The sequence below is a fragment of the Acaromyces ingoldii genome (genome assembly GCF_003144295.1).
Source record: "Acaromyces ingoldii strain MCA 4198 unplaced genomic scaffold FA10scaffold_5, whole genome shotgun sequence".
NCBI lineage: Eukaryota > Fungi > Basidiomycota > Exobasidiomycetes > Exobasidiales > Cryptobasidiaceae > Acaromyces > Acaromyces ingoldii.
Genome location: NW_020290251.1, coordinates 216,170 through 231,775, shown reverse-complemented (window position 1 = coordinate 231,775; position 15,606 = coordinate 216,170). Strand labels below are relative to the sequence as shown.

The window sequence follows — 15,606 nt, the reverse complement described above, 5'->3', positions numbered from 1 at the left end:
CTCGTATGATAGAAACAGACATCAAAAGCCGTACTTTGCCTTGGCCTCGCCGCGCGCCGACTTGCCGCGGCTCCATCTCTCTTCGAGCCGCTCCCGGTTTTCCTCTGCCTGGACGAGGAGGCTGCTGAGCTGGCCCCTCTTCTGGGCCCGATAGTTGGTCAGTCGATCTCGCCTCTTTGCCTCGTCGTCTTGCGCAGCGCCCTGCTGCTGCTGCTGCTCTCCCTGTCCCGCAGTGGCAGCAGCCGCGGCATATCTGGCATCAGAGCCTGGCAGCGCTGCAGACGTGGTCGCAGGCCGATTCTGCCACGCCTCTCTGGCCAAAGAGGCGGCATCTACGCTGTGGAGCGCCTCGGTATCGACGCCTGCAGGCACGTCTGTCATGTCGACGCCGTTGCCCTGATTGCCCTGAGAGGCTGCCCAGGCAGCATACGCGGCGTGGGCTTCAGGCGTCACGGGCACCCAGGTACCGTCTGGATCTTGCTGCCATCCTCTGTAGCGATCCTCGTCTCCCTCATCGGTTTCCACGGGCTCAGCTATCTTTTCTTGCAGCTGAGGAGCGGCCGAGACGGTAAAGCTTGACGTAGAAGCCTTCTTCCGACTTGCCCCTGGCTCTTTGGCTGGAAATTAGTGAGGTTTGAAGCGATCAACAGCCGGACTCGACCATGCGCGATTTGGTCAGATACATACCAAAGGAAAAGAAGTCTGTGGTCTCGCCCGACCCTTGCCGGTCCCTGACAGCTTCCTGAGCAGACTCGCTGGCGGTCCCCTTCCCTTGTGATGACTTCAACGAAGGCGCTGGGAGCTTGTCCTTGCTCGAAGTTGGTGATGGTGAAGGTGCTGGTGATGGTCTTTTTGCTTTGGTCGCAGCACTAGGGGCGAGACCGAGCATCGCTCTGAAGTCGTTGTTGCCCTTTGCTTTCTTATTTGGTTGCTCATCTTCTTGCGCACCCACTCCGTCAGCGATGTCTGCGGCTGCTGATTCAGCCGCCGCTTTGGCCTTCACGTCTGGTTTCGCGGGCTTTTGCGACGGCGCGGGCAGCAGGCCAAAGAGGCCGTGGGAGCTCGACGACGAGGCCTTGTCCATGGTCGGCCGTTTCACTTGCGGCGTTGCTTCCCTTCCTTTTTCCTCGTCCAATGCATCAATCTTGATCTGCAATCTCTGGTCCGCCTTTCGTTTCGCAGCAGGCCTGGCTGTGTTGGTGTTGGATGGAGGGGGCAGCTTGAGACCAAAAGTGCCCGACGAAGACGTGGCTGGCCCCGAGGAGCGCGGCGCAGCGATGCTCGACGACGAAGGCCCAGCATCATTCTCGCTGTGGTCCGAGTCCGAGTCGTAACCAGAGACGAGGGCAGCTGGCGATGGCATGGCTTCTCAAGCGAACACGATGTGCCTGTCCTCCTTCGCCCTGAGTCGTGGTGAGGAAGAGAGGGGTTTTCAAAAAACTAAAAAGACAAATTTGGAGATGGGCCGACGGTTCTCTCCACATTCTCCTCTTCAGAAGAAGAGACATGACAAGCGCCGGCGCCGATGATGCTGGGGGCTCACATCGGCCAAGGCACTTGGCTCTGCACATCCCCAATTCGCATCCCCGCAGCCCAGTGCCGACCCCGTCGAGCGCTTCCCCTGCCTTGACGCCTCGGTTGAGTGACGCCGGCCTCCGATCCAACGTTTCAATCGTCGACGGTACCGGCCAGCAGCAGAGTGCAGCTCGTCAGCCGCACCCGTTGCCCAATGCACAGGTAGAGAGGCCCAACCGGCCTCCGCACCGCACCTGCGCCGCCGCCATCACCGCTGCCCTTTCGTCCTTTGTCGCCTATTTCCAAGTGCGCATCAGCTCTGGCGAAAGCTCGCGAGACTTTCTCGCCAGGGAGCGCACCTTTTTCAGCTGGCTCCGCCTCTCGACGCTGCTCGGCATCGCGTCCATTGCCCTCTACCTGCGTCTGCGCCTCAAGACGAGCGACTCGCCCAATGGCGACGACGGCGTGCCGTCCTCTGCCCTTGTGCCCGCAGCAGTCTTGGGTGCGCACCAGCATGCCCTCGAGGCCCTCTGGACGCGCGCGCTCAGACGGCAAGCCGCGCGACGTCGGCTGCTCCAACGATCGACTTCTCCGCCCTGGACCTCGTCCGTCGGCGTGCCCGCGCAGCTTGTCCTGCAGCATCCCGTGAGCTCCAATTCCGACAGCGACGGTCGGACGCTCGACGAGAATCCGCTCGTGGGAAAAGTGGCTGGGTCCATCTTCTTTGCCCTGGCCATCCTTACGCTCCTCGTCGGCTGGCTCGACTACATGCACGCCGAGCGCGCCCTCGAGCGCGCAGACGAAGACGTCGGCAACCTCGATGGTCCCGCTGCCTTGACTGATACCCAACTCGAGCCGGAACGTCAGCGCAGAGGGGGAGGAGGGAATTCGACGGCGTGGCACAATGCAAAGTTTGCCAAAGAGGCCCACAGCGGCAGGTGAGTCCTTGTTTTTCCCACCACGGACTAATACAAAAGGCAGCTGACATGATGGCCAACAATAGAGTCGTGCACGCCGTCTCGATTCTCATCGCCCTCGTCGTCGCGCTGGGCGCGCTGCTGATGCTCGTTTCAGGCAGCCACGCTCACAAGTGAATCAATCTGACTACTGAAACATCATGTATGTACATTGCAATACGATAGGGCAGGACTACTACGCTTCCTTCATCTCTTCATCACCATCCTCTTCTCCTTCTTCCTCTTCTTCGTCATCTTCCTCCTCGTCGCTGTCCTCGTCGCTGTCCTCGCCTTCGGCCACGTCGAGGGCAGGGAGCGCCAGTTCTCGATCTGCGCCGAGGTAGCCATCGGCCATGAGGAAGAGCTTCAGACGCTCGTGGCGTCCCTTGGGCAGCGTAAAGTCGAGCTTGACGGCGAGCTTCTTCCTCGTGAGCGTGATTCGCTTGATGCCCAGCAGGTTGCGTGTGCCCGGGTCACCGACGATGAGCCACCAGTTGCAGAGCTTCTTGTTAGGGTAGAAGGGCGCAACCACCGTTGGGTCCACCTCGTCGCCGCCGTCATCTGCTTCGTCGTCTTCGTCTTCGTCTTCGTCGTCGTCGTCCTGGCGCAGCTCCACCTGGAGTGTGATGGGCGAGCCAGACACGAGCGACTCGGCCTCCTGGACCTCGAACGTGACGTCGACGTAGGGATACGAGTTGGTGAATCGGGCCACGTCGGCCACTTGGCGCTTGTCCATCTGCAGCAGCTTGTCCCGCCCGGCGTCGTCCATGTCCGGCAGCGCATCCGACAGCGCATAGACGCTGTCTTCGATGCCCAGGGCATGGCATCGCGCGATGACGTCTTGCGTAAAGTGGGGCACCTGGCGCAGCGGCGAGTCGCGATCCCAGACGGCTTGGACGCACATCTGACTCAGCTCCATGGCCACGATTGCGTTCAGGAACGCATTGGAGCTCATCACGTCGACACAGGCCGAGAGCAGGTTGAGGACCTTTTGCAGCACCCCTCGCTGGTCCGCTGCCAGATCGGTGGGGAGCGTCATGCGCGCAAAGTGAGCCTGAAGGAGCACAAACACCTTGTGGTAGGGGCTGTTGAAGTTGACCTTGTCGAGCTTGTGGGGGACGCGATCGTAGATGCGTCGCAGCACGACGTCCTCGTGCTGCCGGATCGGCACATCCTCGAATTCGGCGGCTGACGAAACGATCTCGAGCAGGCCGCGGAGCTTGGTCCGCTCCTTGAGCGACATGTTGAACACATCGACGGTGACGTACGAGACATTGTAGAAGCTGGCAATCATGCCCAGATTCAGGGGTGCGACGTCCATCTCGTCTTCGATCGCGATGCACTTTGCACTTTCGAGGTCGGCCAGCGTGGTCTCGACGAGATCCGAGAGGAAGTCGCCAATGTGTTGCATCGTCGTGCCCTGGCAATTGTATGCTTGTGGGTTCTGCTGCAGCCTGCGATACATGAGCGTCCATGTGAGAATGTCGACGGCGCTTTGCTTGTCGTCGATCGTCCTCGCCACTATCTCGGCGTTGAAAAAGTCGTGCGCAAAGGCGTGCAGCCGGCTCTCGATCGGCAGGCCCTCGCCCAAGAACTTCTTAAAGTAGTCCTTGCGAGTCTGCTGACACAGGAGCACGCAGCGGGCCCTATTGTCCCCATCATCGTCGCCGTCATCGGCGTCTCCGGCGGGAACGAGGGCTCGCCCCATCATCTGTAGCACATCGGTCAAGGGGTAGTCGACATAGCGGTGCTCCTTGCCGTCGTAGGATTGCACGCTCATGATGAGCACCAGGTGCGCTTGCAGCGGCATGCTCCACGCTGTCTCCTTGGAGGCAATGACGACCTGGATCGCGCCCGCCTGGAAGAGACGCTCGACGATGCGCTTGTCGCTGCGCGACTGGCCTTCGTGGTAGTAGCCGATGCCGTACTGGAGCACTTCGGCGAGCTCACTGTCCTGAATACGATCGAGATGCGGCTTGAGCTCAGCGGCCTCGATGTTGCAGAAGCGCGACTGGGAGGATAGTTCCTCTTCGTCGTCGCGGTTGCCGTCTGCAACGACATAAGCCAAGAGGTCGTTGGCCGTGAGAATGGCCTGCCGTCTCGAGGGCACGAATGCAAGGACGGGGGCGCCAGCTGGAGCCTGTTCGACAATGGCCAGGTATGCAGGCTTGGCCATGGCGACCATGAGCGAGGGGAAATGGGGGATGTTGAAGCTCTGCAGGTGCACCTCGAGCGGCACAGGTCGTGCGCTGGGTGAGAAGTTGAAGACGTTTGCGCTGGACACTCCGAGCCAGTCACCCAAGTCACGAGCATTGCCGAGAGGCACGGACAGAGCGACGAAACGGGTGGCGTTGCCTGTCTGGGCAGCCACAAACCTCGCTCGCGACAGAACTACCTCATAAGTTGGTCCCACCTTCCAGTCGCCAAGCATTTGCACCTCGTCAGCAATGTACAGACTGACCGACTGCACGTTCTTCCGTTGCCGCCATCGCCTCGACAGGACGTCCCAGTGCTCGGGCGTGGCAACAATCACGTCGGCCAGCTCGAGAAGTCGCAGGTCTGCGCTCGTCTCACCGGTGAGAGCCGCGATTTCGACGTTTCGAGAGGCGAAGCGCTGCTTCCACTCCGTCACTCGCGGAGCGACCATGACTTCGTACGGGACCAGGCACACAGCCCTGCTCTTGCCTTGACCCTTGTTGTTCCACAGACGAAGAAGAGCAAGCTCAGCACAGAGCGTCTTGCCACTCCCCGTAGGCGCACCAACAAAGACACCATCGTCAGTCCCGTACAGGGCGTGGAAGGTCTGCGTCTGGATCTTGTTGAGCTGCGTGAGCTTGCCCTCGTATGAGTCTCCCAGTGCTGATGCCGGTTGCGGCTGCAGGTCGAGCAGGGGCGTATGAGGCGGGAACTTCTCGGGCAGAATAAGATTCTTGAAGGAGATGGGCAGCCGCACTTCAGACTGAAGCCATCGATCGCTGACGACGCTGATAAAGTAGTTGGGCGGCACCGGGTCGGTCATGGCGACGGTGAAGGTAATTGTATGCTCTTCTTCAGCATACCGCTTGAAGAGAACAAAGGTGTCGTGGAACAGGATGACCTCGCCGTCCACGTCCTCGACGAGGATGTGGAACGCCTGTGCGCCTCCATGGATACGTTCGTCCCACTGGAAGTCGGGCGTGATCGTGAGCTGGACGTGCAGGAGCGAGCGTGTGACGGGCTGGAAGAAGGCCTGGAGCTCCAGACGAGGGAACTGGTTGACAAGTCGATGGACAAGTCGTCCGGCCTTTGGCAAGCCGATAAGTTCGCCAATCTCATTTGGCTCCAGATCTCGCAGTCTGGCCCAGGGGTACTCTTTTCGCTCCAATCTTCGAACCAGGTCGGCAGGAACGCCCTTGAACTGTCGGAGAGGGGTCATCGATCTCCACTGTCGGCTATCAACCATCTTGCAGAGGTCCAGAGCGACATGACTGAGCCTTGCGTAGCCTCGCTTGACGCAAATCTCGAAGAGAGCCCTCAGAATGCGCCCTGCCGATTGCGTCACGTAGACCATGTCGGCAGCCAAGACGTAACCCTCAAGCTTCAGCTGCGAGATCCAAGTCTGGAGAAGAACATTGACCTTTGCCGCCGCATCATCGAGCGTCTCTTTGACTGGCACAGGAACCCGCTCGAGCAGCTTGCCCACTTCGAGCTTCTCGTCCTGTCGCACAACCTGGTGCTTGAATTCGTCGGAGAGGGCAAAGATGCGCAGCATCTCAATGAGGCCCAGGTGTGGGCGAAGGTGCTGGTTGTAGGTCGCCATGCTCGAATGAGTGATGTAGTAGTGCGAAGCGATCCGCCCGAGCTCGTTTGTCGTAAATTGTCCAGTCTTGCGGTCGTAGCGGACAAGGCCGCACTTTTCGAGCAGGGCAGCAGCGGAGTGCACAATGTCAGCGCGCTTCTGCTCCAGGAATGCGTCGTCCTCAGCGTAGTCGGCCGTGACGCTGTACAAGGAAGGAGAGCGAAGCATGCGGACGTAGAGGTACGTGTAGCCCAGCCATGCAACCGCCTCGTCTCGGTTGCGAATCGTTCCCAGGACGATCTCAGCATTGAGATTGTCGGCGAGCTTGGACACGAGCTGCGACTCGATGGGCAATTGCTGATTGAGCAGGCTGAGGTAATACTGCAGCTCGCCGTGGTTGGTGATGATGATACCTTCGCCAAACGTATCGTACTGCGGCCGTCCAGCGCGTCCAAGCATCTGAAGCATGTCTTGGGGTGAGAGCTCGCACCATCGGCCTTTCTCAGGGTTGTAGATCTGCGTGCCCTTGACGATGACCGTGTGTGCCGGCAAATTAACTCCCCAGGCCTGCCATCAAATGACCATCAGTACAAGGACAGAAGCGAATATCATGACAGACCAGCAGCACTCACCAAAGTTGCTGTTGAGACGAGAACCTGGAGGTGGCCATCTCGGAAGAGGTCTTCGACGAGCTGACGGTCGGGTCGCGACATGCCGGCGTGGTGGATGCCGAATCCGTACGGAAGCACGTCTCGCAGATTGGGATCCTTGACGTTTTCCAGCTCTGTCTGCAATACCTCGCGGCTGGCCGAGCTCTGGGGCAGGAAGCTTGAGAGTGTGTCATTCTCCATAGCTCGGTCGCGAATGAACTTTGCCGTCTTGGCCGTCTCTTTTCGCGAGTGCGTAAAGATGAGCACCTGGTTCTTGCCGGCCTGGTCCAGCGTCTTTTCGTAGGTGACTTCGTTCATGACCTGGAACCGCTTGATGGCCTTCTTCTCTGTGATACCCACGTACTCTTGCTTGAGCGGGCAGGGTCGATAGGACGCCTCAAAGTAGAAGAGGCCCTTTTTGGGGTTGACGCGCAGGAAGGTAGCCACGTCCTTGTAGTTGGGAAGCGTCGCGCTCAGACCGACGATACGGACGGGCTCGTTGAGCTGCTCCATGCGACGAATAGTGCGGGCAATGATGCTCTCCAGCACTGGCCCTCGGTCATCGTGCAGCAAGTGGATCTCGTCGACGATCATGAGGCGGACGAGGTTGGTGTAGGATGTGTCGGAGCTCTTTCTGCTGATGACATCCCACTTTTCTGGCGTCGTGACGATGATCTGCGTTTCGGCAATCTGCGCCTTTGTCAGCTGGCTGTCGCCCGTCAGCTCGTTGCACACGATGCCAAAGGGCGCCAGTCGATCCCGAAAGTTGGCGGCCTGCTCGGCGACGAGGGCCTTCATGGGAGCAACGTAGACGATTTTGAAGCTGTTGAGGTCCAATTGGCCCGTCTTCTCGTCGCGGTGCTTGCCAATCTCGTGAAGGATGGTGAGCATGGCCACGTTGGTCTTGCCTGCACCTGTAGGCGCGCACAACAGCATGGGGTCGTCTTCGCCAAATGCCACGGGGTAGCAGCGCGACTGGACCGGGTTCAGCGAAGTAGCTCCAGGGAAAGCGGCCTGGGCCCAAACGGGCAAGCTGGCGATGGGGACAATCTCCTCGTCGGGAACCGTCTTCTTGACGGGTGCTGGGACGTGGATCTCTTCATAGCCCTTCTTTGATCGCTTAAAGCTGCCCTCGGGAAGTCGGACCTTTGCATTGGAGTTGAGGTGCCCTCCCTGACTAAAGGCCATCGCTTCCAGGTCAACGCCCTTGCGAGGAGCCACCGTGGTGCCCGGCGCGAGCGTCGCTTTCGTGGTAATCTTTCGCGCGCGCGCTTTTGCCTCGTCGTCCAGGTCCATGGGCACCATGCCGCCTCGGGCCGCAGCTGATGTCGAAGGACCATCGCCACCACCACCACGCAGCTCGCGGAGGATCCAGCCGAGGCCCCTTTCTCGCATCGCTACCTCGATGTTGACCTTTTCCTCCTCGTCGGCCCTCGCAAGCTTGGTGCACCATACGACCAGGTCGCGGTGCTTAATCAGCACCTCGACAGCCTCGAACTTGTCATAGTCAAAGAGCTCCATGAGCCCGTTTTCGCAATCGCGCACGTTGCTCTCCGAAGACAACAGGTCCATGGCCGCATTTGCCTTTTCTGTGGCTTCGTGGGCGTCGGGGTAGTGCTTGGAAACGAGTCTCTGCAGCCAGAAAGCGTCAATGTCATGGGCAGAGACGAGACCCTCCTGCCCCTTTTTCCGCTTGCTGGATGATCCAGAAGCTGAATCGCCAATCCTGACTGCGTCGGTGCCGGCAGCACTCTCGTCCACACCAGCAGCACCATCGGGCCCCTCTCTGGCATCATCTTCATCGCCTGCCTCGTCATCGTCATCGTCTGACTCTTCACGGACTACGTAGGTCTCCTCTTCATCGTCGCTCCCGTCCTCATCGTTGTCAAACATGACGGCCACGCCCGTGTCCTCATCGATGGCACCAATGCCTCTGTCCGCGTCTGGATCGCCACCCTGGGCACCCGCATCCTCTTCGTAGTCGGTCAGCTTCTTCGACAGGTTGACGAGCTGACCAAAGGCTTCTTCCGACAAGTTGCCCACGACTTCCTCGCACTCCTTCTTCTTGTCAAAGTCCTTGAGCTCGTCGTCCTTGAGAACCTCGATGACAGAGTCGGCAGCTGAGCAGATAATCTCGCCACTTTGATCGCCCAGGGCCTGCACGATGATGTTGAGAATCAGCTCGTACATCTCCCGTGTCTCAGCCGTCCGGGGTGTGTAGTTGAGCCCCTCGAGGTCGGCGGTGGCTGCGAGAATATCTGCGTACTGCCGTCCATTCGACGCAGTTGTTGCCGCGGCGGGCGCCGCCTTTTTCTTGATGCGATGCCATTCGTCAGCTTCAGCTTTCTTCTTCTTCTTGTCCAGATCCTTGATCTGCTCCCTGCCTGCCCGCGATCCCATCTGCTTGACATCTATTCTGCCGGCCAGCGACTCGCCCTCGCCCGTGGGCTCATTTTCGTTTCGCTGGACGAAGCGTCGGTCGGTTTGGGTGACGAGCGACGAGATGGCCGAGTACTGGTACCCGGACAGGTCCGGCTTCTTGGGCGGCATCGTGTGCAGGCCCCTCTTCCGTCCGTGCGTCGCTGTGCTGGTTCGATTCGCTTCCAATCGGGCCAAGCCAACAGCAGCAGCAGCAGCAGCAACGTCGAGTGCCGATGTGTGGTAATGGGCGAGAGAAGAAGGAAGAAAGCGACGACGCAGCGTCGTCGGTGCGTAGCTGGATGCATTTTCGAGATTTTTTCTTGCCTTTTCGCGCGTGGCAAATTTTCGAGGCGCGCTCACCACCATCACCACCTTCGTCGATCGACGTCGAGAGCGAGGAAGGCGTCCCTAGGAAGCCATGGCCTTTGGGCCTCCGACAGAAGCAGGTGGTGCAAGCGGCGGTCTCGCAGGCGGCGAAGGGACCCGGCGGGGCATCCCACCAGGCACATACGTTAGCCATGACGGCGCCGACCACGGCCACGCTTCGCCGTCTTATCCTGAACGGCAGCAGCAGCAGCAGCAGCAGCATGGCGTCGCATTCGACATCCGAAGCGATCCACGAGAACCAGAATCAAGCGATCGCCTGCCATCAATGACGTCCAGCGACGCGAAGAGCTCTGATAGGATGGATGGCATCTACAGCCAAGAGGATAACGCGGCTGGACCAGACTTTGGGACAGGCAACGAAGAAGTCGGAGCCGCGGCAGCAGGAGAGGGCGAAGAGGACGATGGTGGCATCATCAGGTGCGTGTAACATTCTCTGATACTTCTCTCCCTCGCGCGCGCCATACTCGACGGGCTGACTGGAAGCTGACTTTTCCTATAGGTGCATCTGTGAATGCGACGACGACGATGGCTTCACCATTCAATGCGATCGCTGCCTCGTGTGGCAGCACTGCGCCTGCTTTGGCATGTCGCAGGCCAGTGTTCCAGAGGAGTACCATTGCGAGCAATGCGAGCCTCGGCCTGTCGACGTCGGTTTTGCCAAGGCGCACCAGCAGCGGAGGAGAGAGGCAGAGATGCGCAAGGTAGCAGCTGAACGCTCCCTTCGTCGCCAGAGCCTGTCGTCCGCGTCGGTAGGCGCAAGTGTCGAGTTCCGCGAGCCGCCCTATCCTGAAGCCTCAGATGTCCACCTGGCCCACAGCAACTCGATTTCAGAGCAAGGGAGATGGATGGAGGGAGACGACCCGACGGGCTCAGCTCATGGTCTGGAGGGAGCTCTGGCAGCAGCAGGCCAGAGCAACGGCAGTCTCTCGCGCGCGAGGAAGCCCTCGCAACAGCTCGATCTCTCCAACACATCTTTCTCGGATCAGGCGGACGCAGGCCCACTGAGTGCGCAGGCGGCATCCAAGTCGCACAAACGCAAAGGTGGCTCCATCTCTTCCTCTGCCAGGACGGCAGCCTCAACACCAGCGCGAAAGACACCCTTTGCAAACACAGCGGCCAACATTGCCGATCGCTTCGATGATGGCGAAGGTCTGGACCGCCTTGAGGCGTGGCATATTGAGTACACGCCGGCAGCGAAGAATGTGGTCGCCGAGGCACAAGTCCTGTCAGCCCTCGCTTCGGCCATGATCGACTATGAGCACGGAGGGTCACCTATCAAGGCTCACCGAGGTTCTGGAAACAGACTCGTCGTACCTGTGGTGGGCAAGAAGTTCAAGCTCGCCCATCAGCCGGCCTCGTTGCTGGAGGGCGAAAGGGAGAGAGACAAGTTTGACAGCCCGAACGAGGATGCAGAAGGTGCAGCGGCGACGGGCAGTGGCGATGATCGTGGCGCATCTGCTACGCCTCTGCCCGATTCGGTTACAGCCTATGGCATGGGAATCTCGGCTGTGGGCAAGGAATGCGTTCCCGTTGAGATGGTCGGTCTCGAGGAGGGCCTGTTCCAGGCAACGCAGCGGACATACGTCAAGCAGATCTCCGAGCAGGCATCGTCGGGCATCTTCAACTCAATCTTGACCATCGCGCCACTGCCCAGCGAGCCGCAGAGGCCGTGGTCCGCCTCCAAGATGTTCTCCAGGCCCGTCATGCACGGCCTCTTTGCTGATGCCAGCATCCCAGCCGGCTGCTTCATTGCCGAATACCGCGGTGAGCTCCTCACCGCGGATCGCTATCGACGCGAGCCTCTCAACCAGTACGCAGCCGTGGGGGCCACCAAGCCCCATGTCCACCTCTTTCCCCCGCCCTTGAATCTGGCCATTGACGCTCGACGCTTCGGTACCGAGGCCAGATTCGCACGATCCAGCTGCCATCCCAATGCGGTTCTGCGGCCCATTTTGCTCCGGCGTACGCCAGACTCGGAACCTGAGCTCCTCTTTGGTATCTTTGCCATTGCAGACATTCCGCGAACCCACGAAATCACTCTCGGCTGGGAGTGGGACGACGCTCATATAGTGCACCTGCTCCCCCAATTGGTCAAGAATCCAGCGCTGGGTCTTCTGGATGCCAGCTACAACGGCCACAATCATAGGGAGACAGGAGGTCGCGGTGGCAGGCCTCAGTCGTTCTCGTCCAACACTCGGGTGGCCGAGCGTGAGAGAAGGGACGCAGCTCTGGCCCTCCTTGCTGAGCGAGGCGACTTTCCCTACGCATGCACCGTCTTTAGTGAGAAGATGAATGCCGTCTTGGCTGTGCTTCTCGGTTCGAGCTTGTGCGCATGCATTGGGTCCGCCGCCGCGCCAGCCGGCCAAGGCGGAGGAGCGAGTTCGCACAATGCCAAGCGGCAGGACTGCGCCATTGCCCAGATGCTCCGCCTGGCGCAGGGCATGGCGCTCCTCAACGTCGTGATGCCCGGCACCAAGTCACACCGCAAGATCCGCCAGCCCGACTTCTCGCCACTTGTCGGCGCCAAACGATGGTGGAGGCCCCTCGCCATGCCGCCGACGCCACCCAGCCCGAATGAGGACAAGAATTATGAGAGCTTGGGGGTCCCCTTCAAGCGCCTGCTGGGTGCAAAGGTCGGTCTGGTGTCTGAGAGCGACTTCGTCCGAGCACTCGAAGAAAGACGGCGCGGGGCCCACGACGAGGCTGACGATGCCGTGGACGAAGACGGGGAGGACGAGGATGAGGAAGGCGATGAGGAAAGCATGGTCGAAGGAGGGTCGGCTGATGAGCAGAGGGTCGACGATGACGTTGAGATGGACTCACAAGCGTCTTCTGCCACCGAGCCGCTGTCGGATGGAAGCCAAGACGAGGGCGACGACGATGCCGTTGTTGCGATGGACGTCGATCTTACCAAAGTGATGGGCGCCTCGGGCAAGCTTGGCTTCGAAGACCATGACTCTCACACCTTGCTTCCCTTGAAGAAGCGCGTGTCGGGGACCAGACTCAAGGCCACATATTCGGGCGGCGAGGAGTCGGATGCGGATGCAGACGCCGACGCTGATCCCTCGGGCCGAGCCAAAGGAGCTCGGAGCGAGAAGAAGCGCAAGCAGCAGCAGCTCAGGAAGCAGTCACAAATGCCACAGCGAAAGGGCGCTTCAAAAGCTGCGAAATCGGTCAAGGCAAAGGCCTCCAAGAGAGACAGATGGTTCAGTGATGAGGAGGAGGAAGCAGCAGCTCAAGTCAAGGACAGTCGTCGACGCCGCGACTCGAGCCGTGCTGTGCCTCCGAGTTCTCCTTTGACATCTGCACCTGAAGATGAAGAAGACGAGGAGGAAGGCGAGAGGAGCGTCGACAGAGACCAGGGTGTTTCGGACGAGGAGGACGAGGAAGACGAGGTCACCAGATCACGTAGCAAGCGCTCCAAGTCCAGAAGGACAGTGCCCGAAAGAAGGGAAAGGGACGCAGAACGCAAGCGCCGAGCCGATGACAAACGCAAGCAGGCGCTCGCCGAACTGGATGGAGACAGTGAGACATCTGGTCCCGATGACGACGACGACGAGGGCAGAGACGATCCTGGGCAGAGTGACGACTCGCAAGGTCCTCGACGAGGATCTGAGTCAGTACCTCGTCGGCAGAAGAGACGAACTTCGTCCTCTGCTGTCGACCGCCCCTCCTCGTCAAAGAAGGCCAAACGTCACCGTCAAGCTGCCTCGAGTGAGGAAAGCGATGCTGAGGGTGAGGGCTCCACCTCGAACCGTCGTGTTTCTCGTGTCTCTCCCGCCTTTGAAAGAGGTGCCAGTCCAACGCCTGCGCAACCTTGGCAAGTGTCCCAAGAGGTCCCGGCGGCCGAAGAACCGTCTCGGCCGCCGCCGCTTCCAAAGGTGGCAGAAATGCCAAAGCAAAAGCTCTCGTTGGCCGACTACAAGAAGCGCTTGGCAGAGCGCCGTACCTCGGCCAACACTGCCGGCAACAGTGGGCCTCTGACGCCTGCCACGCCATTGACGCCTTCTGTGACCACGCCTGCCTCGCCCGACAAGCCCATTTTCGATCGCACCCCTGTGTCCACGCCAACGACGAACCCGATGGGCTTCCACTTCCCGTCGTCTGCTAGCACTCCGCCAGTGCCCCCTGTTCCCCAACCTCAAGAGCCTCCCCTTCCTCAATCACGTCAGCAGCAGCAAAGCGACGCGTCCTCCTTCGTGCCGCCTCCGCCTCCTGCCCCCGTCCTTGCGGTCAATGTGCCTCGCTCCTCATCGACTAATGACACCGAGGCATCGACGCTCCCTCAAGCGTCCTCTATCGGGCAGGAAAACACACCAAGTGAAGAGCGCTCCATGTGGCCTCCGCGCCCTTCGCAATCGCAGCTCAACAGATCTTCTACTACCTCTGCCGAGCCTCCAAGCCCGCGCGCTTTTGGATTTTCTCCGGTCCGCTCCACCTCTGGCCAAGCCAGTACAGTTGGCGGTCCTGCTGTTCCTCGCAGCTTTGCATCGCGAGCCCAGTCGCCGCCCGCACCTCAAGGTTTCAATCCACCTCGAGGCCCAAAGGCACTTGTCAGCAGCAGCACCGGTGCGTTCACCTCAACGTCGGCCACTTCGCCACCGATGAATGCGGTTGCGGGCACTAGTGCGACATACCAGCCGAGCGCTCGAGCCGTGCCGCCTCCTGCACCGGCCGGTGGATCTCAAGACGTCGTTTTGAATCGACATCGTCGACCATCGAGCAGCCTTTCCGCTGGCAGCGCAACCTCTCCCCCGTTCGAAGGTGGCGCGTCTGCGGTTGCTGGCCTCACGCCAGTGCCTGCTTCGTTCTCAGAGTCTTTGACCCCTGGAGAGACGGGCGATGCCACGGCAGGTGAACGACGAGACTCTCAAGAAGCGACGCCTGGAGTGCAGCCGCCGTCCAACCTGGCAGTGCCCTCTCCACCGAAAGTGACGTCGACATTGGGATCGGGAAAGGCGGTCAACAACCTCAATGACTTTGCCAATGTGCCCAAAGGTCCAGCGAGGATGCGCGAACGGGAACGCGAGAGGGAGCGCGAGCGCGAAAGAGAACGGGAGAGAGAACGGGAGCGGGACCGTGAGAGAGATCGCGAGTTGTCCAGCGGCAGGGATAGGGAAGAGAGGGACCGAGAGCGAGAAACCGAGCGAGACAGAGAGCGGCTCAGAGAGCGGGAAAAGGAGAGGGAGAGGGACCGAGAAAGGGAGCGAGAGAGGATGCGAGAGAGGGAAGCGCTGCGCGAAAGCATACGTGAGAGAGACAGGGAAAGGGAAGCAGCGATGCAGCAACAACAACAGCAGCAGCAGCACGACCGAGGCAAAGATCGAGATTGGAGAGATCGAGCGCGGGATCGCGAAGGAAGAAGGGTCGAAGACGAAGGATTCGGTCCAGCACCACCGCCGTTTGCGCACGGCAATTTCTCAGGCATGCCGCCGATGGGCATGGGCCCCGGCCCCGGTCCTGGCCCACCCCTGCATGGAGGAGGTCCAGCGGCGCTGCAGCCTCCGCCTTTTGCGATGGGACCACCTCCGCCAGGATCAACTCCCCTCATGGGCGGGCCAGGCGGCTTCCCACCAAGGGGCAGAGGAGGTTTCGGAGGGCCAAGAGGCGGTGGCGGAGGCTGGGGTGGCCGCGCCAGGACCCGTGGAAGAGCGAGTCGAGGAATGGGCTGGCGATGATACCATCTGTACACTACACTGCTACTACTATCATTTTCCCTGCAGACAAGCTATCATCTGTTGTATCGGACGAGAGAATGTGAGAAGAAAGCCAATTTCGTCGAGCACGTGGCAGAAAGAAGTCTAAAAAGATCAGAGTAAAAGGTGCACGTTTCTCGGCTAAGGAATTCAACTTATTTCAACGCCCAGTAAAGTTCTCAACTTCTTCTCACCACCTCACC

General features: G+C 60.1%; 4 protein-coding genes across 4 annotated transcripts; 2 read left to right on the top strand and 2 right to left on the bottom strand.

The window, feature by feature from the left end:
* Positions 1 to 476: 476 nt before the first annotated feature.
* FA10DRAFT_268343 (hypothetical protein) lies at positions 477 to 1,666 on the bottom strand. Its single transcript, XM_025522288.1, has one exon. It carries the CDS (start codon positions 1,361 to 1,363, stop codon positions 644 to 646), a length of 720 nt encoding a protein of 239 aa, XP_025375319.1. The 5' UTR covers positions 1,364 to 1,666; the 3' UTR covers positions 477 to 643.
* FA10DRAFT_287676 (hypothetical protein) lies at positions 1,507 to 2,609 on the top strand (the record flags this gene model as incomplete). Its single annotated transcript, XM_025524159.1, has 2 exons — positions 1,507 to 2,453; positions 2,519 to 2,609. The coding sequence occupies 2 exons, from the start codon at positions 1,507 to 1,509 to the stop codon at positions 2,607 to 2,609; spliced, it is 1,038 nt and encodes a 345-aa protein (XP_025375318.1).
* Positions 2,610 to 2,693: 84 nt separating this feature from the next.
* Positions 2,694 to 9,453, bottom strand: FA10DRAFT_275844 (putative ATP dependent RNA helicase; the record flags this gene model as incomplete). Its single annotated transcript, XM_025523288.1, has 2 exons — positions 6,882 to 9,453; positions 2,694 to 6,816 (listed from the first exon to the last, which is right to left on the bottom strand). Coding segments are annotated over exons 1-2 (6,690 nt in total), but the record flags the coding sequence as incomplete, so codon positions are not given.
* A 226-nt stretch (positions 9,454 to 9,679) lies between these two features.
* Positions 9,680 to 15,472, top strand: FA10DRAFT_280739 (hypothetical protein). The gene is made up of 2 exons (XM_025523640.1): positions 9,680 to 10,124; positions 10,207 to 15,472. Exons 1-2 carry the CDS (start codon positions 9,739 to 9,741, stop codon positions 15,383 to 15,385), a joined length of 5,565 nt encoding a protein of 1,854 aa, XP_025375316.1. The 5' UTR covers positions 9,680 to 9,738; the 3' UTR covers positions 15,386 to 15,472.
* Positions 15,473 to 15,606: the final 134 nt, after the last annotated feature.